This window comes from Uloborus diversus, chromosome 1 (assembly GCF_026930045.1).
Source record: "Uloborus diversus isolate 005 chromosome 1, Udiv.v.3.1, whole genome shotgun sequence".
Classification (NCBI taxonomy): domain Eukaryota; kingdom Metazoa; phylum Arthropoda; class Arachnida; order Araneae; family Uloboridae; genus Uloborus; species Uloborus diversus.
The window spans coordinates 32,200,600-32,226,653 of record NC_072731.1 but is presented as its reverse complement, the minus strand read 5'-3'; the positions used below and the strand labels follow the sequence as shown (position 1 = coordinate 32,226,653).

General features: G+C 35.4%; 1 protein-coding gene across 2 annotated transcripts in view; it reads right to left on the bottom strand.

Annotated features, from left to right (window-relative positions):
- The window catches only part of LOC129234531 (uncharacterized transmembrane protein DDB_G0289901-like), a 224,433-nt gene that overhangs the window by 78,160 nt on the left and 120,219 nt on the right, over nt 1–26,054 (bottom strand). For both annotated transcript variants that reach the window (XM_054868543.1, XM_054868544.1), the window contains exons 3-4: nt 7,496–8,041; nt 1,231–1,278 (exon numbers count right to left, since the gene is read on the bottom strand). In XM_054868543.1, coding sequence (XP_054724518.1) covers nt 1,231–1,278; nt 7,496–8,041 — 594 coding nt within the window. The remainder of the gene's footprint in view (nt 1–1,230; nt 1,279–7,495; nt 8,042–26,054) is intronic.

Sequence of the window (26,054 nt, the reverse complement as noted above, 5' to 3'; positions counted from 1 at the left end):
TTGATATTACAAAGTGACTAGACATCGATCCTTGCTTTAAAGAATTAAATTTTAAGCAGAATATATTGACTCTGAAAGCGTCATAATAAACAAATTGTTTTACTTTTTGATCCTAGCCCAAATAAAGCGAAAAAAAAAATGGGGGGGAGGGGGGGGGGGGTGATTTTTTTTTATTTTAAACTATCCATACCCACACGGCTTTGTCCGTAGTAGAAAATTAAAAGGTCATTTGGTTCGCTTGTATATTTACAAATAATGGATGATGAATTACTCGCGAATTTGCTGTGTTTATTTGCTTGCCCATGTTATACTAATTTGCTCGTCCACGTTCTGGTAATTTCTATTCCACGTTATGGTAATTTGTTCGTCCACGTTATGATAATTTACTTGGAAAAATGTTCTTAAAATTGAAATAAAAAAGAGAACGAAATCGAATTTTCGAAAAATCTCTTCGAGGTGCACACGCCTATGCTATAAACTAAGTTTGCGCCAAATTTCATGAAAATCGACTGAATTGTCTAGGCGCTATGGGCGTCACAAATGTCCAGACTTTCAGCTTTATTATTGGTAAAGATAATAAAGCTGAAATTTTTTTGTGAATCTCTGGATGTCTGGATCTCTTCTGCTACACGCAAAGCGCCTAAAACATTCGACAGATTTTCATGAAATTTGGCACAAAATTAGTTCGTAGCATAGCGGTGAACACGCCGAACCGATTTTTCAAAAATTCCATTTTGTTCTTTTTCTATTCCAATTTTAAGAACATTTTCCGAGCGAATTATCATAACGTGAGCCAAAAACATGGGAGGGCAAATTAACATAGCAAATTGGCGAGAAATTTATCATCAATTAATATACAGGAAAACCAAATGACCTTTTAATTTTCTACTACGGTAAGAAACCGTGATGGTACCACTAGTGATATTATAAAGTGATTGCAACATTGATATTATAAAATGATTGCAAAATGATCTTTTATTACATGAAAAATCCCAAATGAATGGATGTTTAAGTGCTGTTGAGCCACCTCTAGCGTAAATATACAAGGCGATACAGTCGAGAATTGAGTTATAGCAGTCGTTATATCGTACCACAGTTACTTTAAACTCATCACTTATTCGATCGAACACATAGGCTGTCAATTTTTCGTCTCAAGTGATCCCAGACATTAAAAGGACACTTGTATATCGGCAATTTTTTGTTGTCTGATGTAAATGTTGTGCTACTTACTAGGTCTAGGATGCCTGTGATGACGTCTAACAGGAGGAGCAGCAGGTCCTAGTAGAAAGGAATATAATAAATAACAAAATGTAAGAAAGCTGAAAATTAAAAGTATTTTAAGTAAAGAAAGCACATGGTGACTGTAATATTATGTGAAAGCAGTTTCTTTGAAATTCTAAAGCATAATAAAAAGCAAAAATAGAGCTGAAAAATTCATAAAACAGTTTTTTTTGTTTTGTGTTTAACGCGTTTCTGTGTTTTGGAAAAATATCGCAAGTGTACAAGGAAATGGAGGCATTTATTCCAAAAATGCCTACTTCTCATATTTTTTGTTTGTTGCACGCAGAAATTTTTATAAAATGTCTTCATATGTCAAAAAAAAAGAAACCCTTGAAATTGTGCAAGAGAAAGATAATATTGAAAGTTTCAAAAAGAAAAGCTGAATATTTTAGAATTAATTGAAGTTTTAACAGTGCATGTATGACAGATAGCAAAATTTACTTTGATAATTGCGTAGCGAAGTAGAGATGGCTACATATAAAAAATTCTGTGCTTTTCCCGAATTAGAAGGTATTATTTGATTCAAATATATATTTTAAAATTTCTCAAAGCTGCACCAATCGCAACTTTTCCGTCTTAAAGCATTAAAAAAAAAAAAAAAAAATTAAATTTTTGGCATCTTGAATTCAAATTATGTTTTTCGCAATCACGAGCGTGTGTGTTTGTGTAGGCGCATGTGTGTGGGTGCGTGGGTGCGTAAGTGTATGTATGCATGTGTGTGAGTGAGTGTTGTGTACGTGCGTGTGCGTGTAGGTGTTCGTGTGTGTGTGTGTGTGTGTGTGTGTGTGTGTGTGTGTGTGTGTGTGTAGGCGTTCGTGTATGTGTCTGTGTTGGCGTTCGTGTGTGTGTGTAGGCGTTCGTGTGTGTGTGTGTAGGCGTTCGTGTGTGTGCGTGTAGGCGTTCGTGTGTGTGTGTAGGCGTTCGTGTGTGTGTGTGTGTAGGCGTTCGTGTGTGTGTGTGTGTGTAGGCGTTCGTGTGTGTGGGACGTGGACGCCACCGCCCAGCAAAAGTGGATTTCGGGGGACAGTGCTCAGGACCAGCCGCGCCGCCGCCGGTGGACGGTGGTGCTGCAGCCCTGGTCCAAGCTGAAAAAGGCACGGACGCCAAAAACGGTCAAGTGAGAACAATAAGCAATCGTGATTGCTCAAAAAAAAAAAAAAAAAAAAAAAAAAAAAAAAAAAAAAAAAAAAAAAAACATGGACTCAAAATTTTTAAAAAATCTGTAAAAGAACATCAAATTCCCTTTTTTCCAAATGGGGTCGTTTCCAAAGTTTTAAAAGTATTTTTTTCTGAAAGAAATTCTGAAAGATTAAAAACATAGGCTCTGACCATTTTTTAAATAAATTGTTTAAGTTTAATATTTTTAAAAAAAATTACTTAAATCGGACCGTTTTCATTGTTTACGTTTCTGTCGTGTGACATCACAATTGACGAAATGCCATTCAGTGTTGCCATTCATAGAACAAAATATTTAATTCGCAACTTTACTTACGTGTATTGGCAACGATATGGTTGATAGCAAGCGTAGAGCGCAACATTTAATTCGCTTCTTGATTATCATCACGTGGAAACGTGGTAGAAAGATGCGCCAAATTGCATCATTTGTGACGTCATAAAGACCACGCCTTGTTTTAAAAATCAGAAATTTAAAAAATTAATTAAAAAATAACTGTTGGGAAAATGAAAATATCTTCTAGGTCCATGTTATTTTTTTTTTTACTCATTCTATCAATTTCAGTGACTAAAAGTAGTACTTTTGACTGAAGGAAACAAACCCATTATCAGGCGCGACGGAAGATATTACCCGAATTCAATATATATATATATATATATATACTAGCTGACCCAGCCACGCGTTGCTGTGGCAAAGAAGTTGGATTAAAATAAACTTTTACTCATTATTTTGATAGAATCAAATAAATTTTTAATAGAGCTTAAAATAGTATAGCCGATTTTAAAACAAAAGAGATTGATAATGGGCGTGATTCAATGTAAAAACGATTAATAAATGTTCCTGGAAAATTATGAGCAGCTGATGTAGCCAATTTATGCCAGTAACATGTCATGCCAGAACCCGGAAAGTTTTCCGATAAAAGTTAATAACCTTCCTGAAATTATCTCGGAAGCCTTTTGAAAAATTCGAAGATCTTCCTGTTCGAAGTTAGTCGTGTTTCTGGAACTTTAGTGTAAACTTAGGAAGGGATAAAAAAAAAGCTTAGCACCTTTCTAATTTATTAAGGAACTTCTATAAGCAGTAATGCAAACATAGCCAAAGCTTAGCCAGAACTGCAAGCAAGTATAGAAAATTTTTACTCAGTAACGTTTCAGATTTTTTTTTTACAGTGCAGGCTGAAGAAAGTACTTATTGAATTCAGTAAGTACGAACTAAATTTTCTATGGAAAAAGCACTATACTTACGCTTAGTAAATTTTGAAAGTATGACTTCGGCGAAAAAAAAGCAAAAATAACTTGAAAGTGGTAGTAAATATCGAAACTGATTGTAAAATAACCGAATGTAGAAACTAAGAGTAAACCACCATACACTTTTAGATTCTACACTACATTTTATCACCTCAGCTTTCTCTATAGTTTGTAATCAATAACTTCTTTACAAAATACACTAACTAAATTAAAAACATGTAAAAATTAAATTTTTTCAATGAAGTAGACAACATTGACTTCGAACTATTGTTTCTATTATTTGAAAACTGAAAACTGTCTAAGCACTAAGTTGTGCACAATGTTCTTGCTTAACCAGTCTTTTGATCATACGAAAAGTATGATAACTTTCCACTTGTGAGAAAGGCGATATATGGTTGCCCATGAGAGAAATATTTATGTTTCAAGTCCAAACAGAAAGAATACATTGTTTGTTCTTGAGATCTATTTATGGTCTTTGCAAAAGCTAAACGAATCAAAAATTGAAGCCTTTCAAATGTGTTTGAAAATTATGACGCTATTAATGGATTACGTGGCAACACAAATATTTCTCCTTTAAACTTTCCCGTCAAAATTGTTGACTTTTGATCAAGAAACGTGTACCGTTGCGTAATTTAGGTGGGTTTAAATCGCGAAAAAGAATAAATTGTTGGGCCAATTTTCAACCGAAAATCGTGCAGTCACATTCCTGGTGTATCCAGGAAATTTAAAAATTCAGTTGGAATGTTTACTGCTTTGTTTTCATCGACAACTGTATAGGGTTGTTCAGCATCAATTGGGAGCTTTTTTTTCCAGCCGTCAGTAATGGATCATTATTCGCAATAATTGTAGCTAAGACAGCGTCATTGCTCAGTTGTTATACGTTACAAATCAATCAGTTGTAAGTCGGTGGCCCAATTACCAAGTGACGGCATATCATAATAACTAAGTGGCAAATTTGAAATTGAAACGCAAAAACCTTCAGTTAAAACTAAAGCTTCATATTCATCTTTGGTGTAAAATCTGGATTTGGACATTTGTGTGTTTGTTAAACTTTATGAAATACGTCTTCAAACGCGAAAGTTATATAGTTTCTCCTTAAAAATAGTATGTCATCAAAATTGTTTTAAACAGTTGACGAATAGTAATTCTCCTTATGTCAAACCTGCTTTAGAAAATGTCAACTCCAATAACTTAGTACGACCAATAAATACAATTTGCGACATGCATCGGGATCTGTATTTTACAGTCGACAATTGACGATCCACAAATATTTCTGTCTCTTCGGGAATGTTTACCGAAAACAAAACTGCTACAAAACCAGCGCGATTACAGAGGCAATTATGATTTAAAAAAAAATTAAATTTATCTGGGAATAGACTCTCAATTAGTTCACTTTTCGTCTCAAAGCAGTGTAGAAATTGTCTGGCTATTTGTTGTACTGTATATTTTGATACAGTTCAATTTCACCGTTTCCAATACCCAGCAATTGCTTAGAAAATACTTGTGCGATTAGATTATTTTGCTTTTATACTCGCATGTTCATGGCCAATCGCATTATCTCGACATTACGCTATAAAAACGATTGTTTTAAACATGCGTTGATTTCATCGGAATAACTGGTAATGTCTGCCGGAAGTTCCCAGACAGTATTCAGACAATTTCGCCTAAAAGTTTATCGTTGCCGTTTAAATCTTGCACAATCCTATGATGGGCTTCGAATGAATGCTTTTACTCATGAGCCATAGTACACTTATCCCAAATTATAATTTCACTCTCTTGCAACACTACAGCCATTCTACGTTTTTTTTTTCTTTAATGTTACACATCGCGTTTTGTTTGTTATGAATATCTAATAGGCAACTTTAAAGCTGAATGTGTTGTTCGTCTACCATCTAAAAAAAGTAGCAGCAATGCCTGACGATGCAATTGTCACTACAATTTTCTGTTGCGAACGTATCTTTGCAAGAATCAATGATATTAAAAATTTCTTGGGGAAGAAAATAAAGAAAATAATTGTTTTCCGCTTAAATTCATTAACCTTCCTGAAATTAACCTGGAATATTCTTGAAGATTTCAGTAGTCTTCTTGGTTAAAGGCAGAGAAACCTAACGCAGGTTTAATATAATAAAAGCCTGGAACCTTCCTGCTTTTCTAATAAAGATCTCAAAGCATTAATGCACGCATAGCCAACGCAAAGGCAGACCCTCAAGCAAGTAGCTCGAATGCAACTCCTCTGCAACTCTTGTAACGCTTCGTTATCCAGATATCTTTTCGCACACATTTGGTGTTGAGTCAATCTGGACGAACCGTACTCGCTCCGAAACCGATACACGTATTAAATGCATTTAGTTAATCTTGACACTGGTGGAGAAAAATATTTTTCACAACGGTGGAAATCTGCAATTTGTAGCAATTCAAGGAAACGTTTTGAAAAATAGTTGATTTTCTCAGGAAGTGAATAATAACCTGTAATATCCCGAAACGTTATATGGAAATTCTAAGCAACATTTCTGAGTTTTTTTATCATGGTGTTTTTAGCAGTAAGTCATACGATGTTAGAGTTATATCGATTAATTAACTTACACCGCCATCTATTAAGAATTTTTAGAACTAAACAATTAATTCACACTATTATTGCATAATTAATATGAAATTTGCAATAAAAAATTATAAAAACTATCCTATCTTTTAAGTTGGACCAAATGACACATATATATGAAATTTGAGAAAAATCGGTTGAGTAGTTTCGGAGTTTACCCCGAATAAACATCGAGACACGAGATTTATATATATATATATATATATATATATATATATATATATATATATATATTAAGTCTTCTCCAATCGCAACTTTTCTGCGCTATAGCAACTCGTAAAAAATGTTTTCGTTTTTTTTTTCGCTCAACTCTAATGCATACAGGGTGTTCCGTTTTAACCTGCAAGACCTTTATTTTCGCAACTGTTAGTCCTAGATGCATACAGTAGACCCTCGTTTTACGCGGGGGTTACGTTTCACGGAAATGTCGCGTAAATCGAAACTGCGTAGATTGAGACCTAATAATAGTGTTAAAATAGGGGTTAGGCTCCGTAGATAACAAAATACTTCATTCTAGTGATGACTAATTGTATAATAAGTTTAATATGTACTTATATCGACTTTTATGCACAACATGCATAAAGAAAACATAAATTAATTTCGTGTTCTGTTAGGAGCTGGCTATGATAGTCTTTTGTCGGTCATTAAGAATTTTTCTATGTAATTCTTTGCAGAGCATTAAGCACATTCATTGACACTTTCCATGATAGAATCTTCCTTCATTAACAAATCAGAAAGATCATTTCTATTGTTTAGGAATGGCTGAAAATTTTCAATATGAACGTTTTTGATTGTGCGTCACCGACGTCGGTTTCCTCGTTGGTTTTGACCTCCTGTGTCACTCCTAAAAGCTATTCTTATAGTGAGTTCCGAACTGAGTGAGTTTAATTACTTTACTTCTGGAAAGAGGCCTGGAACCAATCGCATAAAATGTCTCCAGTGGTCCAAGCTCGATTATTAGCACACCAAAATGCAGTTGATTACGCGTAATCTGTAATCTTGAGGAGTTTGGAGTTTTAAAGAGGGGAAAGTTTTATCTGTTTGCATTGCCGCATCCGCGTAAAACAGAAATGTATCCACGTAAAATAAAATAAAGGTGTCAAATCTTAAACCGCGTAAAATAAACTCGCGTAAACGAGGGTCTACTGTACTTCCAATGTTTGATTTGAGAAAGATATTTAAAAAAGTACTTACCATTATTTCCTCCGCTTCCGGATGAAGTATTGCTAGTTGATGATGCAGAACCACTATTTCCACTTCCCGCTGAAGAACCGCTATTTGATCGTGAAGAGTCAGCAGGTCCCTGGTTATAAGAACCCAGAGCTCCACCTGCTCCTGCATTGCCCGGACTGTTACCATTTCCAGAACTACTGTAACTTCCTGCCGATCCACTGTTTGATGGTCCGAAATAGCCAAAATTGTTTGATCCTCCATTGTTTGAGCTTAAACCTGCCCCATAACCGCTCGAAAATCTGTTATAGCTTGAACTTGCACCACCATTGTTCGAATTGCTATAAGAGCTTGATCCTGCACCACCATTGTTCGAATTGCTATAAGAGCTTGATCCTGCACCACCATTGTTAGAACCAGGATAAGAGCTCGAAGAGTCATAATTGTAGCCTTTCCTGAAATTGTAGTCTCTGCTGTTACCAGAAGAACTGCTTGAATACGAGGTACTTCTTTCGGGGTTTCCATTGTTGCCGCCAGTTCCAAAATTATTATATGATCCACTTGAGCTACCTATAGCAACGTCAGAACCATAAGTTTCTTCATAAACGTATCTTATTATACTATATAAATCTAATTATGGTGAAATAGCAGCCAATGAAATGGTTCAGAGGTAATGGCGTAGAAATATTGTGTGAATTTTGTAATCGACGTTTATAGTCTTAAGCATACATAAAATCTACCTTATGCTATAGTTTGCAAAAGATTAAAGCGGTATTGCGGTATCACTGTTATACAATTTTGTAGCATAGTATTTTGGCACTTATTTGGCAAAAAATTTGAAGTTAAAGTTGGTGTTCAATGGTGGGAGAGAAATCGGTGCTAAAAAGGCAGCGATATTCATCATTACGCAATACAGAACTGTAAATGCACAAAATTAATGATCAGTAGGAGAGAAGGGTATGATGTACAGTATTTGTATGTACTACAAGCAGAAAACCCAACAATAATACTAGTGCAACACCTTTATAATAATACTGTACTGCATAACAAGAATGAATAATCATAACTGACGGATTAAGATGATGATAATTTGGGATGTGCAGTTGATCAAGTCGGGGTCCATCTTTTCCTGACCATGGCGCCACATCAGACAGTTTGTCAGAAGAAGAGGAAGAAGCGTAAATGCGCAAAACTAATTATCAGTGGAAGAAGGGTATGAAATACAGTATATTATACGTACTACAAGCAGAGAAACTAACAGTAATACTAGTGCAACACCTTTATAGTAATAATTTTCTGCACAATAATAATGAATAATCATGACTGATGTATTAAGATGATAATAATTTGGGATGTGCAGATGATCAGATTTTAGTTCATCTTCTCCTGAATACGACTACTTCATATCAGACAGCTTGTCAGAAGAAGAGGAAGTAGCGTAATTGCGCAAAACTGATGATCAGTAGGTAAGAAGGGTATGAAGTACAGTATATTATACGTACTACAAGCAGAAAAACTAACAGTAATACTAGTGCAACACCTTCACAATATTACTGTACTGCATAATAATAAAAATTAATGCTCATAACTGGGGATGAATTAGGATGATGGCAATTGGGGATGTGCCGCTGATCAGATCGTGGTCCATATTCTCCTGACCATGACTTCACATCAAACAGCTTGTTAAAAGAAGAGTAAAAAGTGTAAATGTGCAAAACTAATTATCTGTAGGAGAGAAGAGTATGAAGTACACTATTATGCGTACTACAAGCAGAAAAACTAACAATAATACTAGTGCAGCACCGTTATAACAATACTGTACTGCACAATAATAATGAATAATCATGACTGATAGATTATGATGATTATAATTGAAGGTGTGCAGCTGATCAGATCCCAGTTCATTTTCTCATGACCTAGACTTCACATTAGACAGCCTGTCAAAAGAATAAAAAAGAAGAACAGTCGGTTGAACTTCAGCCTTTTGTGAAGATTTTCTAAGTGCATCAGACTTTTTTATTTTTTATTATTAAATACGCAATCTCTTTGTACCTATTCAACAATGTTAAATTTAACAAATTATGTGCATCAGACTGCTGTATCATGAAAGATATTATTTTTGATTGGTCTAAATTCCGTAGCTTATTAGGAAGCTGATATACAGGCTCTGCTAAGTAAAAACTATGACCTCAACAATGTTAATTTTTGTAATCGTTTTTCAAAAATCTTCCAGCTCAAAACCACTCCAATAACCCATCCCTTTTTCACTGAACTTCATAAAAGAAGTAATCACTGTCAAGGTTTCTGCTATTAAAGTAACCGACTAGGTTCGGAGCAGTTTTTTTTTAAGAACACTGTTATGAAATAATTTTAATGTTTTTTTTAGAAGCAGAATGATCTTAAAACATGTATTTTGCTTAAAAATAAACCATTATATAAATAATTTTTTAAATGGGTAATTTTTTGGCAAAAATGCCTGAAAATTACCAGTTAGGAGAAACAATGTATTAATGAAAATTAACTAGCTACAAACAATTTGCTCAGATTAATTCACATGTATAAATGCTACACATAAAACAGACCGCAAGTTAAGAAATATTTCAAGAACTTTAAGGTTTATGACAAATTACGTGACTTTATCCAGAAATTTCTCAAAAATGAGTCACCTTTTTTCGGTAAAAAGGCTATAAATCAAAAAATATTTCAGCACTTACATAATCTGCGGTTTATTCCACTCACAAGCACTTACAAGACAGGCATGCCAAATTTCATGCTTGAATACTGAATAGAATTTGCAAAATCATGTTTTCCGTAGCCAGTATCGAGCAAAAATTGCATTCTTCAAAAAACGTAAGTAAAGATTAGACTTAACACGTGTTATTTTGCAGACACTTAGTATTCAAATGCTTATAACGTGAGTTCTAATGAGCGTCGATTAAAAAACCAAAAAGTTTTATAATCTTAAAGAATGGGACTGTTGAATAAAAACTATTTTGAGAAAAAGCGAATTTTGGTCGAAAATGGATTTTTCAACGTAGTCGGATACCTTAAGCTTAGTGAATGACAGTAACTGTGTCTATGGGAACTTTTTCATTTTTTTTTTCAATCACGTTACCATCACAAATAGTCTGAAGGCTACTATTTACTCCGAAGTAGGAAAGGAAAGTTCTAACTTTTTGTCTAACTTCTTAAATCACCGCAAATTGATGTAGTTAAACTCTACATTTGCGAATTTAACTATTTGACGGATTATTCAACACCACACTCTCTAGTGTACTCTGTTTCTAGTGTTGTGTTGGATTAATTCCCATTTTAACGGAAATTTTAGTCTTTTTTAAAGGCTCTTTTATTTAAATATTAAAAAATTTAATTTTTCATACAGTTTTGGCAGTTACAAATACGTAACACACTAGAAAGTGACATGAGTGAGTGTACAAATCAGTGATAAAAATGACATTTTTCAGATCTTAGCAATTCCGAAACTATGAGAGATATATACATGAAACTTGGAGTTACAGGTGCTCTACAGAGCTCTGTAAGACAAACAAAATTTGAAACGCGTTGATCCAATAGGTTTTGAGACATGGGATGAGTCAAAAGTATTTCCAAAGTAGATCCAATAGTTTTTGAGACATGGAAGAGTCAAAAGTATTTCCAAATGGTTCGTGTCAGACACAGGGTTTGTATGAAAAACATTGGGAACATTTTTTTTTTTTTTTTTTTTGTGACTGTACGTCACGACGCTTTCCCATCGGGTATGCTTGATAGTGGGGAGTCTGACCTCGAATATGCGCTATGCGCCAGTTGCCTGCGAGCGTTTCTGTATGCTAGATCGTGTTTTGAATAAACGCTTGTCGAGTGACTCGGTACTTGTGCAATATGCAACGAACGATTCAACAGGGGTGCGCCATCAAATTTTGGGTTGGACTACGGGTACGGAGAAGCTGGACATAATTCTCCAAATATTCGAAGGTGAAAGGATGTCACAAAAAGCAGTTTTCAAGATGGCCATCTTCAAATACATCTCTCAGCCCTCTTCAAAGATGGCTTAGAGAATTTCGAGGACCCACTCCATATTGAATGGCTGACAACTTCAAGAACCGACTGAATTCAGACCGCCTGTGAGGAGTGTGCATGACCCGCACCGCAGATCGTATTGACCTTGATAAGATGACGGTTCACACCATCTAAGACAGCAGACTCAGTCGGTGCTCCGAGATAACCGATTACTTGACAAAACACGGCATCCCATCGATTCCCTCAAATCCCGTGATTCCCGACTTGGCACCAGCAAATTATTTCCTGTTCCTAAAAGTGAAATGTGCTCCCTCAAAGGACACCGTCATGCGAGCTTGCACGGTCAAATTAGGTCGAAAAATGGCCGCACCCCAACATTCCAAAAAAAAAAAAAAAAAACGAGCTGATGTTTTTTCTTGAAGTCATGTGATGAAAGCATCACATGACTTCCTTTTGCACCAATTTAATGTTATTTCCCCATTATTGGCAATTTTAATGTGATTCAATTGTTAACTCTCTAAATATCACCAACAGTGACTAAATCGAATCCATATTAAAAAAAAAAAAAAAATCGCCAAATTTGTCCCCAAGTTAGCAAAAAAACTTGGCGACCAAAAGCTTGGGATATGTCACCAACTGTTTTGACAAATTATAACACCACTTGAGTTTGCATCGATATTAACAACGATTTCCCCCAAAAAGGTGTAAAAGAACTCCTTAGGAATATCTGAATGCAACCAAAAGTTGTGCACAACTAGCCCCACTAGGAGTCTACGTACCAAATTTCAACTTCCTATACCGTTTTTGAGTTATGCGAAATACATACGCACATACGTGCATACATACGTACGTACATAACTATACGTTCTTACGCAAAAATGCATATGTAGTTGGTCGAAAACAAAAGAAAACTCAACATTCATTCGAGGGCTAGCAAAATAGAAATTAAGGCCTATTTTTGAGTCCAAATTTTTTTGCGAAAATAATACTTCCTTTTTTTGGAAAAGGAAGTAAACGAGCTGATGTGTGCATCACATGACTTCCTTTTACTCCAATATAATGTCATTTTCCCATTACTGGCAATTTTAATGTGATTCAATAGTTTACTCTCTAAATATCACCAACAGCGGCCAAATTGAAACAGATTTTTAAAAAAATTTAAATGAAATTTAAAAAAATCGCCAAATTGGCGACAAAACTTGACGACCAAAAGACTGGCGATATATCGCCAAGTGTCCGACAAATTATAACACCACTTGAGTTTACATCGAAATTAACAATGATTTCCCCCAAGAAGGGGAAAAAGACCCCTTTATAAACACCCAAATGCACCCACAACTATACCCCACTAGGAGTCTACATATCAAATTTCAACTTTCTAGGACATGCCGATTTTGAGTTATGCGACATACATACGCACATACACACGTACGCATATCCTCACATACATACAATTCGTTGTAATTAACTCGGGAATCGTCACTACGGATATTTCGCTTGTCTATATGTTCTTAGGCACTTATCCACGTGTAGTCGAGTCGAAAAAAAAACTCAATAATCATTCGGGGATGAGTAAAATGGAAATTAAGGTCGATTTTTGAGTGAAATTTTTTTCGCGAATGCTATACTTCCATTTTGTAAAAGGAAGTAATATGTTTTTCTTTTTTCGTTGAAATTTAGACCTCTTGCCAGAGCAGAGGAAATTAACCCTGAAATAGAAAACTTTGCATAATAATTTGTGTTAAGAGTTTACAAAATTAAAGACAGGCCCGTTGCTTTGAATTTTTCCAGGGAAAGGGGAAAAAGATTGTTAACTTCTATTTGAGGGATATAATGTCGGGTTCTATTAGTGTCCCTTATTGAGAGATTCTACTGTATTTAAAATGTTAATAACAAGAACTTTATCATTTTATAACAAAAAAACTAATTTTTGACTTGAAACAAAATATTACAATATTGAGTATCAATTTTTGAAGATAGCCTGTATTATCATATGCCTTAATCTTCGGTGGTATTTTTTTCTAACAGAAATAGATTACATGTGCTACTATTTAGTTAAAATATTATCAGATAGGTAGCAGGGCAAATATTTCACCACTTCACTTTGCCCCACTTTCCCCGACTATCTTAAGTTGTTATTCTTGGTGTATTTACTTTAGACAAGGCTTCCCAAACTGTGGTCCGTGAACCCTTTGGGGGTCCACCAAGCAGTAGCAGGAGGTCTGCCGCAAGTTTTGGGGGAAAATGTTTTAAACACGTGAAACGACATTTAAATAATGCTCTTATATTTTGAAACTCATAATTTTCTCCTTCGTCGTATGGAGTTTTCCTTTGAACACGACATCCTAATATCTCGAGATACAATGTTATTAGACCATGTAGCCACCACACTGCAAAATTCCCAGTACACGTTGGAATCACGTTTGGAAGACTTTCATTTCAGAAAAAGTTCCGAATTTGCTCCGTTTAAAAGAAAGTGAAAACATTGCTTTCTTTCGTACAAATATAATTAACACCTCTTTTTATAAGTGGAATGTCTCAACATGATACCACTAGAAATTTTGTTCAATGAATCGCTGTCGTTTGTTGTCGAGAATGCCGGAAAAAAGGAAAGCCTTCCCTGGTCGAAGACCGTCCATTGCCGACGACTGTTAATTTTACCTCATGATATTGTGGTAAAATTAACAGCAACTACTGGTAAAGTCAAAGGAGTGGTTCATCCGTACTGTAAAAAGTGTACAAAAAAGTGAACTAAAGTTCCGAAAATATTTCTCAGAAATGTTTTCAAAGCAATTCCATAAAATGTGCTTCAAAGTGTTCTAAAAAGGGGGACAAGTGTCAGATTTCAAAAAGTGTTTAAAACGTGCTCAAAATGTATCAAAAGATTACTCTGCAAAACTAAATACCGAAGCTGTCTAGATTCTGAACCTGATATTCGAGCAGCAATCAAAAAATTACACCCAATATGTGTAGTAAAATTGTGCCAAAAAAAAAAAAAAAACAACTTCACTCTTTCCCTACTTTGGGATTCAGTTTTAAATTTTCTTTGTTTTGTAACAAATTTATTTCTGTTCGATCAATTTGATTTTTGTAATTCAGAGTTTGTAAATAAAGTTATGCATTGCAAACTACCTGCCAAGGGTCCATCCACAAATGATGTCATGCTTTGAGGAGGAGCGGGATTAAATTGTTTTAGTTTGCGATAAGGGAAGGGAGAAGGTAGCAAGAGGGACATCACACATTTTTATAATAACATTCTAATGAAAAATAGCGTGACATGTGCCAAGGGGAAGAGAGGGGGTAAGGTAAAGTGTGACATTTTGTGAAAAACAAAGGAGAGGGTCAAGGATGTTGAACAAAAGTATGACATCATTTATGGACAGTCCCCCAAGAAGTTTTTATAAAGGTCTCCGCTCTAAATATTGGTCTGCGAAAGAGGGTGCGCTGGCTAAAAAGTTAGGGAAGCCCTTGTTCAGACTATAAATTTAAATTAAGTAACTTAACCTTCCGTCTCAGAAATTTATATTTTTAAAAGAACAACGCAATACACTTCATGGGTAATGTAAGAGAAATGAATATGAAATTAGTGATTAAGAGCAGATGGGTTTAAACCTTAAAGTAGAGCTTGTGGAGCGCTACTTACGAATTTAGATAAGGAAACCTTAACAGTTGATTAATGCACAGGATTAATCTATGCAATTTACTTACCTGGTCCTGATCTTCTTGCAGTGTCTGTACCAATTCTGACAATGCCCCCATTCCTAGACGGACCCGCACCTGCACCTGCACCTGCATCTGCTCCTGCACCTGCTCCTGCACCTGCACGTACACCTGCACCTGCACCTGCACCGTAACCTGCACCTACACCGTAACCTGCACCTACACCGTAATCTGCTCCTGCATCACCTAAACAAAAGAATATTATTTTATCAAAAACATTTAAAATTAACAAAATTTAAATTTAGAAAAATAAATGTTTCAAACATTTAGGTTAGCGTCTAGAATAAAAATTTAATTTCTAACCAAGATGGTGTATAGAGGCATTCTTTTACCTTTTTTTTTTCATATTAGTGGAGTCATTACGGGTGGGGGGGGGGAGGGTGGTCTTCCCCGGGTGGTACCCATCTTGGGGGGGGGAGTGACACCCAAAGTGGAATTGCAAGTTTTTAAGAAATATACCACTCCCCCTTCGTTTCCACTCCACATAGGATGGAGTGAATACTATACTCAGGATTAGGTTCATATTGTCAGTACTTGGACCTAGTTGTGCGGAGTCGGAAGGAAAATGGCCGACCCCGACTAAGACTATGGCTTTTATATTTATTTTTTACAATTCATCCTCCTTCCTCATGAGAAGGGGGAAAAACCTCAATAGAGAGATTGATATAATAATTTCTTTTTATGAAACTTAAGCGTTGTATTTTATTGTAATCCTAAGACGCATACAACGTCAGAAATTAAATTTGAAAATCAAATTTTTCCTATAATTATGACTTTAAAATTGAAATCACATAATCCTTTCATTTTTTAAAAAAATTGAAAAGTTTAATTTGCTTCTCATTAATTTTTAAAAAATAGATGTTGATCAAATCGTGTTCTTTTTATTTTTGAAAGTTATAACTCGAGAGAAAAAAAAAACGCTTTTCTTGCTAAGTCAGAAACCCTTACTTGAGTGGTAGGCTGTCAGCCCCGGCTGAGGCCCATCTGGTGGATGGCACCCCAAGTTAAATTCAGAGTTAATAAAAAATATACATGCTTTATATGTGAAAAAAATCCCTATATGATGAGATATGGGGTACATGTACGCATGAAGCAAATTTTGCAGAAAATGCAGCTACACACTTATGTACAAATAGCTTTCATTTTTCCTACACTTCTTCTTCGCTCAATTTTTAATTTTAATTTTATTGGCTCGTTTAGAATTAATCTTAATATGAAGATTTTAAGATTGACTGCAATTATTGAGTGTTGTAACCAAGAAATCATATACTTGTTTTATTTCATACTTTTTAGTGAGAATCAAGCTCGTAGATATAGTGTTTAGATTGAAAAAACAGATATATTTTTATCATATCTTTTGTATTTGCGCTTTCGCAAGCCAACATTTATTTGAATTTACAGAACACCCTAATTTTCCTTCCGAGCTACGGGTTCCGACTTGCTCAAGGGATACATTCCTTTTGCAATTTTATAACTGAGATCGAAGTAAAAAAAAATGTTATTATTTTTGTTTAAAAGTGATTACACTTACCATAAAATGTTAGGTAACAAAACCCTTTGCTGACAGTTGCTATTAATTCAAGAATGTTAAAAAACAAGCAAACTAGGGAACAGCGTAGCTGGCTATTACTGAAAATCAGATAAACAATCGAGTCAGCTGGTTGCTATTGGCAGTTATTTTCCTATTAGTAGGCTTTTATACATGTAATCGAATTAATTGGTAGTCAGTTTTTTAAAAAATGCAAGGAGAATCAGTGAAAATTAAAGAAAAAAAAAGCTCGGAGTCGGAGTTGGCGTGTTTTATAACGACTCCAGATCCCTTCACCCAAAAATCAGTCCGACTCCACAGCCCTGGTTGTGACTTCCTCTTCTTTCAATAAAACTGAACCTCATTATCTATCACTGTGTTTGAGAAGCGTTTGAAATAATTAAGCAGCCATCGATTTCATACACTCCTAACCTTTTAACCTCTCGGCGCCCTGTGAGCTGGCGTCGAGGGCAAGTTTTTAAAAAGCGTTCATAGTTTCTAATTTGTCTATTGTACATCAGCCCACTAAAAATTTCGTAAAAAAGTCAAATGTACATACACCATTGCACCCCATAGACGCCATAGGGGTGCAAGTGGGGGCTTGAGCCCCCCTCCTCCCAACTTCTTGCTTTTAGTACTTTTTTCTTTGCCAAAATGTAAAAGCACTTCTTCTCCAGTCATTAATGACTAAGTTATTAAAAATGTCAAATTTTAATGATTCTAATCTGTCCAAAAATCAGTTTTCATGGGGAAAATATCCTGCTAAACCATGGGGAAAATATCCGAGTCCCCCCTTACAATTTTGCATATGGGCGCCCATGTGTAGTTGTGTATAAAAAATTGTACGAATTTCATGTGTTCATAGAATTTCATGTTTACATTAAATATTATTATTATTATTATTTTTTTGTGTATGTGTTTATAGGGGGGGGGACACCACAAAATACCACCCCGGGTGTCACCTATGCTAGGTACGCCGCTGTCCACTGCCGGAAAAAAATCCCTACATCAAGAAAGTCTTGCACTAGATAAATGAAATTTGGTAGGCGTATTTATACACATCTGAAAGTAAACGTCTACTGAAATTAATTTCGCGAATGAGTGTGGTGTTAGTAGCGCCATTCAGAACTTTTCAACTACTGTTGCTTTAAATGCGGGCTATAAAGTTCGTTAGCGTTATTTTTCTGTGAAATTCGACGTATTTAGTTGATGTTAAACAAGAATGCCTTTAAGAAGACGAAGAAGGCAGTATCAGTAGCTCACCGAGTTTGATTGAGATCGTGCAATAGGGCTACGATACGGTGGATTTTCTTTCTGCGATATTGTAAAAGAACTTGGCTGGAATGTATCCACTGCGCATGATTGTTAAGAGCAGTGATCCAGGGATAGGTACTGCCTCAAGAAAATCTAGTTCCGAGCGGCCACGTGGCCCTTACTGAGTGGGAAGACCCCTGTATTCGGCGTACTGCAGTGGTACTTCATACTGCGTCTACGGCAGAAATTCGGGCTGCAGTTGGTACCACAGGGACACAACGAACTACACCACCAGCTCAGTCATTTCCAGCCGAGGACTAGTTTCGTGGACAGCGCCAAGCCAGGCGCTCTGTAGCGTGTACTCCACTGACGCCAAGACTCGTTTGCGACGCCAGTAGTGTCAAGCAAAAGCTCATTGGAAGACCGAGTGAAGATCCGTTGGGTTTTCTGATGGATTCAGATTCTGCCTTCGTGCCAGTGGTGGTCATCTGTTTTTCAGAAGGAGGTCAGGGGTACGCCTGCCTCCAAACTGTCTGCGGTCTACACTCATTTTACCTATACCTGTAGTTATGCCTGAAGAGCGATTTCTTATGACAGCGGGAGCACTCTCCTAGTTATTTGAAACACAGTGACCACAAATCTGTACGTCAGCCTGGTATTTCAACCTGCAGTATTGCCATTAAGGGACCGAACTCAAGGGGGAGTTTTCAAACAGGATAACGGTCACTCTCACACCGCTGTGGCAACGTAACGTGCTTTTCAGAGTGTTGACATGTTACCTTGGCCTGCGAGATGACCAGATCTGTCTACAATTGAGCACGTGGACAATTCGGTGACAACTCCAGCATCATCCACAGTCAGCACCGACAGTCCCTGTATTGACATAACAAATGCAACAAGCACGGAGCTTCATATCACAAGTGACCAATCAGCACCTTTATGACACAATGTATGCACTCTTGCAGGTTTGAATTCAAAACTGTGGAGATTACACCGGCTATTAATATAACAGCATTTCCCATTTGAAATGCATTTTCTTGAGCTTAAATTAACCTGTGATTTTGAAAATTTAATCAATTAAACATGTTAGAGCTAGACAAACACGTTGTCAAAATTTCATTACTCTAAAATAATTTTTTCTTGGTGGTGTGATTTTTCCCCCGTCAGTGTATATCATAGAGTAATAATAAGAGTAGACCGAGCTTCTCCAGACTTGCTGATGAAAAAATTGGTTCATGGATACATCATGTGACTGGTGGAAGGCTTGGCGAAAACTTTGGCAGCATGGTTGCTCGGGCTCGACCGATGGCATTTTTTGGCCGATGGGCCGATTGTTCAATGATGGCCGATTGCCGATGGCCGATTGTTTTCCTCCAAATGGCCGATTGCCGATGCCGTTGGCCGATGGCAAAAAAAAAAAAAATTAAACAGAAATAATTTGATAAGATTGTCAGGGATTTAAAGGATCATTGATTCATTTCACTTTACTTCCTTGCTCCGAATAAGGAATTGTAATCACAAAAAAAAAAAAAAAAAATCAGTATTTCGACCTAAATTTCTATTTTACGATTATCCAATTTAAACTTCACAAGTTTTTTCGGCACATTTGTACATGCATATGTACCTAAGAACATATAGATGACCAAAATATCCAATTTGAACGTCTCCTTAGTTAATTATCGCAAATTCTCTTGTGATGTCTTTATGTGCGTAAAGTTGCGTCTCTCAAAAACTTTATGAAATAGTTGAAAACTCATACGTACGTAGCATGATCTAAAAGTTCGAGGACAAGTTGTATAAATCCTTACCCTGAATAGTTCACATAACCGAAGTACATCTACCTACAAAATAGTCACCTTGAACGACTATGCACTTATGCCAACGTTCGTATAGCTTTTAGAAGGCTTCTTGGGAGACATTTATCGCAACCTCCTGTAAGGCATCTTGCACTGCTTCTTTAACTTCATCGTGGGGAAGAAGTCGACTTTCACGTTGAGGATGCACGGTTCGATTGGTCAATAGTCTGATATGGCAAACAAATAACATAGCGTTTCGTCGGACTTAACTCCGTGTGACTTTTACCTGTTCTCAGCAAAAAAAACATTTGCATGGACGCCGCTTTCTTCCGTCAGGAGAAGATAAAGCTGCATCACAGAATGTAGCGAAAAAGTGGCTTCCAGGAGTGTTTCCAAAATTTATATGAACACTGGCAGAAGTACATAGTCCCTCAAGGTGACCTTTTGAAGGTGGATGTGCTTCGGTAATGTGAACTACTCCAGGTAAGATTTTATACAGCTTGTCCCCCAAACTTGTGGATCGTACTACGTACAATCTGTATAGGGTGCAGTTATGCTTCTCCTTTTTTCGACTGCTGTATGATGGAAGACAAAGAACAACAGCAAAAAAAAAAAAAAAAAAAAGAGACTGTTTAATAACCAATTGATTTTTTTAATTGAACATATATCTAAGATTTTAGTAATATTCTAATTATGTATGGATTTAGTGCACTAAACATAGTTAAAAAACATTAAATTATGTTGATCAATCATTATTAAAAAAAAAGAATAAAACTGTGAAACCGTCAACAAATTACGCAATTAAAGTGGAAAGATTGCACGTAGACACATTTAATAATCAAATTAAACAAAAAAGGTAAGAGATAAATTACAATATTTAATCATAACAGGAATATTTTTCTACTTATTTAAAATTTATGTGCAGGAAAGTTTGCATTTTTCATAAGAGCTATAACAGTGACATAAATTTTACGGAAAAAAGGTTCTTAAAACGCAGCTACAATAAGCAAACTCAATATTTACACCAAGTTAATAGCTGAATACATATACTACTTGATCTGATGTTTGCACACGTAATATTGAACAATTTAATTGTTTAATATTTTTTGAAGCACTACAAACAAGTTCAAATTAAATTTTTCAATTTAACAATAATTTTTTGAAATTTAAAGAAAAGGCATAACACATAAAAATAGTTATTTACAACAGAAAAAAAAATCGATCGCTATTAATGATGCAAAAAAGATGCCTAATTACGAAATACAGGTAAAACAAGCATAAGAAATACCCAAAATAACATTTCTTGACCAAAATAAATAATCGCTAATTATTTAAGAAATGCTTGAAACGACGAGGGTGGTTTGGGGGGGGGGGGGTCACCCTCTGATTTTGGAGTAATTCACAACATTCAACTTCGCTCAAAACTTCGGCCTCATTTTTTTTAGTATAAAACCGTTACCACCAACGCCTCGGAAGGGTTTCTGAATCTACTTCAGCACTTCCGAAGAAAAAATTCAAAAATCCCTTTGATTTCCGAATTATGTCACTATTCAAAACGTCTTTAATAAATTTCTTACATTAATGCTCTAAATTCTTCCTAAAGAATAGATAAAACTTGAAAAAAAAAATCTCTAATTTTATGAATAGTGTTAGTTTTAAACAACTCAGAAGTACAACTAGAGTTTAATTTCAGAAATTGAGGGTAGTTTGAGGAGGGGCACACAAGTGTTCTCGGAAATACCTACGATAGTCGCAAAAATAGAGTTCAAAATAATCATAAACATTGAGCAGAAAAACCTTTTTAAAACTTGCACCCGAGTTTGTTTTGACGTGCAGTGGCGGATTTAAAATATAGCAAATGTTGCAATTGCGCGAGAGGCCCCATAACCATAGGGGAACCGCAGGAGTTACAAAAATGCTTATGATAAATGTTTACAATTTATGTGATAGAGAAATAGGGCCCCAGAATGTATTTCGGCGGGTTTCAAACTTGTAGCTCCGCCGAAGCGATACAGAAAATTACTGCAATGCTGTGATTCATATTACAAATATCGAAAAATTAAAAATTACCGTCAATTCAACGGGAATCTAACAAAATGAAACAAAACCGGTTTCGCCATCTCATATGTTTCCATAGTCTCCAATTCGGAAGTATATCACCAAGTGATCGTCAGTCGGAGACGTTATATTAGTTTTGCATTGAAATAAGTAACTAATAGCCACAAAAAATGAGTAAATAAGCTTTTTAGAACACCCGATCGAAAACAAAAAGAGAAGTGCACAACTGGAACGTACGCACACCCCACAAATTTAGCCTTCTACAGCGTACCATTTTTGAGTTATGACTTATGAGAGATACATACGTACATCCAGCCGCAAGAAACAACGCAACAATTAACTTGTTTGGTACCTGAATGCAGTATTAAAAACTCTTTCAGGGTTGACTAAAATAGAAATTCATACTGAAATTTAAATAAACGATTTTACTTCCTAAACACAAACAACTGCATGAAATTTCAATCCTGTGAGTTAATTTTTTCTGCTGTGGCACGAGGCCTGAATTTTGAGAATTGTACATTAAATTCCTTAAATACGAGTGGCACATTACAAAGTAGCTACATACCTAATACGTTGCAATACTTCGAATTTTAATCATACCAATGGCATAAGACCACCCCTTGAACCAGATCCTTCCATTAAGGGGTTGGGGGGGGGGGGAGGGAAGTGAGGTCAATAACCCCCTTACTTTAAAAGACAAACGTTTTTCTATATAAGTGGGCGTAGTTTTGTAGTTTTTGATAAAATTTCATTGAGTTCACGTCCTTTATCCCCCCCCCCTCCCCTGGAAAAATCGGAATGACTGGCCTGTCTTGATGTGAAATCTATTCTGTTCTATTCTATATCAGCTCTATTTCGTTTATATGCAGGGAAAATCAAAAGGAATTCACATGGTTTAAATATGCATATGATGCACATTTTAAAATATTTTCAATTCACTAGATTAAAAGCTGGAATCACTTGCCAATTGGAGCAAAAGCTTCGGAGACACCTCCATTGGGATTTTTTCCTTTTACATCTTAACGAACTCTCATTGCGGCATCTCTTCCAGTTTGTTGATGGTTCAACGTCAGACTCCAAATCTTACTTCAGTAAAATTAAACAAGAAGTTATGTCCAGAACTAAAGGAGCCTACTTTCCCATATACAAATATCTACTTTCTAGTATCTGATCAATATACTCAAAAATGGCTAAAATCGCACTTGGTACATTTTTTGTCATTCCAGAAGCATGTCTGCAATTGTTGTTTCAAAAGTCATTATAAAACTGCTTTGAAAGGATCCAAGTTTCGTGCTTTGTGTTGAATTTTTTTATGAGTTTTGATGTTAACCTGCACATGTAGTTCTTCAATAATCAAACGTGTATTTTTTTTTTTAACTTTCAGTTACCTGCTGCAGATCTATTACAAGGTGTTGATGTGGATAATCCATCTTCTGAACTTCCTGTGCCAATAGCTGGTCCGTCAGTCACATCAAGGAAATCCTGATGTGTCCCAGGTTAGTAAATTTTTTTGGAAATGTTATACACAGCGAATGATGTTCCCAATTTTAAAAAAATCACTTCATTTTTTTAAAAATTCATATTGCTGATTATTTGGTTTGCCTTAAACCATGTAATGTTTAATTTATATAAAGGAATTTTGAAAATAACAATTAAAAAGTTTTCACTGGCAGTGATGTTCCCATCAATTCGTCTGAGGGTATACTCCCAGTAATCCATTACGCAAAATTTGTATGATCATATACATAGTATGTCGTAATATGAAAATTTATGAAGCTTGAGGGTATATGCTATGTGTCTAAAAAAATGTTTGAGAGTATACGGCATGTATGGAGTATGTCCTATGGGAACACCACTGTTCACTGGCTTAAAAGCTGTGACCGTATTTTTTTTCACTCATGTGCATCTCTAAACAAAATTTTTAAATAATTAAACATACACTATGACAATGAATGGGTCATTCTTCAAAAAGTATAACTTTTCTGTCACATACCTTTTACAGTAAAAACGTTAAGGAACAATTCATTTAGAAATGATTTTTAATTTCATCAAAAATATATCTATTTAAACCTGCCACCGATTTTTGAATAATAATATTTATTTTATTATATTTTTGGTTCACAACATGTGAATTCTCACCTCCGTGGCATGTCACACACCTTGTGTGGCTGTTTATGTTGCTTAATAACTTGTGTATACTTATTTATTGATTATTCCTTTCACAAGTGTCAAATGCTAATTCTTTACGAATAATTAATTTTTTTAATATTGAGTTTTAGTTCGTTTTAGTAGGACAAAAAAGAAGTCATGTCACTCAGATAATTCTCACCTCCGTTACCTAAACACAAAATGCCATTCCTCGTTAACACATGGCAATAATGACATCAAATTTTATTATTTATATTTATTGACACAAGGGAGCCTCCTTGTATATTTTCAACCATAGTTGAAGTTGTGAGATTTTTGTCGAAAAACAAAAAGATAGAATTTGCTTCAAAAACTTAGTATGGTTATTCTAACATCTCACCTCCGTGAACTTGAATTTCAGGGATGTAAATTAATGCAAAAAAAAAAAGTGAACATGTTTTCATATGCTTAACATGTGCAAATTGCAAACACAAAGGAAAAAAAAATTTCCCTGAAAAATTTATCTATTAAGCCTATATTAGCCGGAAATTCCTCACTCCCGTGACAGACCTTATCAATGTCATTATTTGTGAGGTGAAAATAAATGATGGAGGAGAAATACATCAATAATAGGCATTCCACCAAAATTTTAAATTGCCAGTGTATCTTCAAATGTACTAAATACTTTTTTTTAACATACATTTGAAACTACTAATTAAGCCGTACTTCAATTAAGAGAGCTTAATATTATGTTCCCACTAATCATTAAAATAGCTAATTGTTTGCACAATTAACAAAATTACTACTTTGATATTAAATTGGCCTCAAATTTTAAATTTTTCAAGTTTTTCTTTCTTTTTTTTTCTATGAACGAACAAGGCATTTTTTTTATTTATGAGCAAAATAAGAAGTTAGCTGGGCCATTGTTTATGGTTACTTCTAGTAGGTAACACTTTCATGTAAGAACAAAAGGTTTCGAAGTTGAAAAATATTTGCGTTCAAAAGTTACGTTTTCTGAAGAGTGACGACCCATATACATATTATTAAGGGATTACTAGCTGCTTCTGTATGAGGTGGTCTCTAAATAAAGTTGTTAAAAAATTAAACATACACTATGACAATATATACATATTATTAAGGGATTACTATCTGCTTCTGTATGAGCAGATTTCTTTACATTTATTTCTCAACAATTTCTTTTAGGATAGTTTTTCTTATTCATTTGTTAGTTTTATACCATCATGGAGTTTGTGTGTACTGGAGAAGAAAACATATCAGCTACCCCAAAACCCATGCTTATATTATTTTGCCATAACATATACATATTTCCCTATGCACATTGTACATGCATACTATCTTGTACAGAGTTGCCATGACGTAAGAAAACCTGAAAATTAATGGAATTTTAAAATAAAGGGGGGGGGGGGACGGAAAAGTCGGGGTGTTTCGAAATTTTCCTTGAAAACCTGGAAAGCTCAGGTAATTTTCCTTTTTACTTCACATTCCTTACAATTCACATAAATGATGGCGTATAAGGTATTATTATTATTATCATGCTTTAATTTTCTTTTCTACTTCCTTTTACAAAAAAGGAAGTATTGTATTCGCGAAAAAATTTTCACCCAAAAATCGGCCTTAATTTCCATTTTGCTCACCCCCAAATGAATGTTAAGTTTTTTTTTTTCGACTCGACCACACGTGGATATGTGCCTAGGAGCGTACAGACACCCGAAATATCCATTTTGACGATCCCCGAGTTAATTACAATGAGTTTTCTCGTGACGTCTGTATGTACGTATGTATGTGCGTATGTGTGTATGTATGTCGCATAACTCAAGAACGGATTGTCCTTTGAAAGTTGAAATTTGGTACGTAGACTCCTAGTGGGGTCTAGTTGTGCACCTTCTTTTTTGGTTGCATTCGTATGCTCCAAAGGGGGTCTTTTGCTCCTTTTTGGGGGAAAATCATCGTTAATTTCGATGTAAACTCACGTGGTGTTATAACTTGGCGATATATCGCCAGTCTTTTGGCCGCCAAGTTTTGTTGCCAACTTGGCGACAAATTTAACGATTTTTGTTTATTT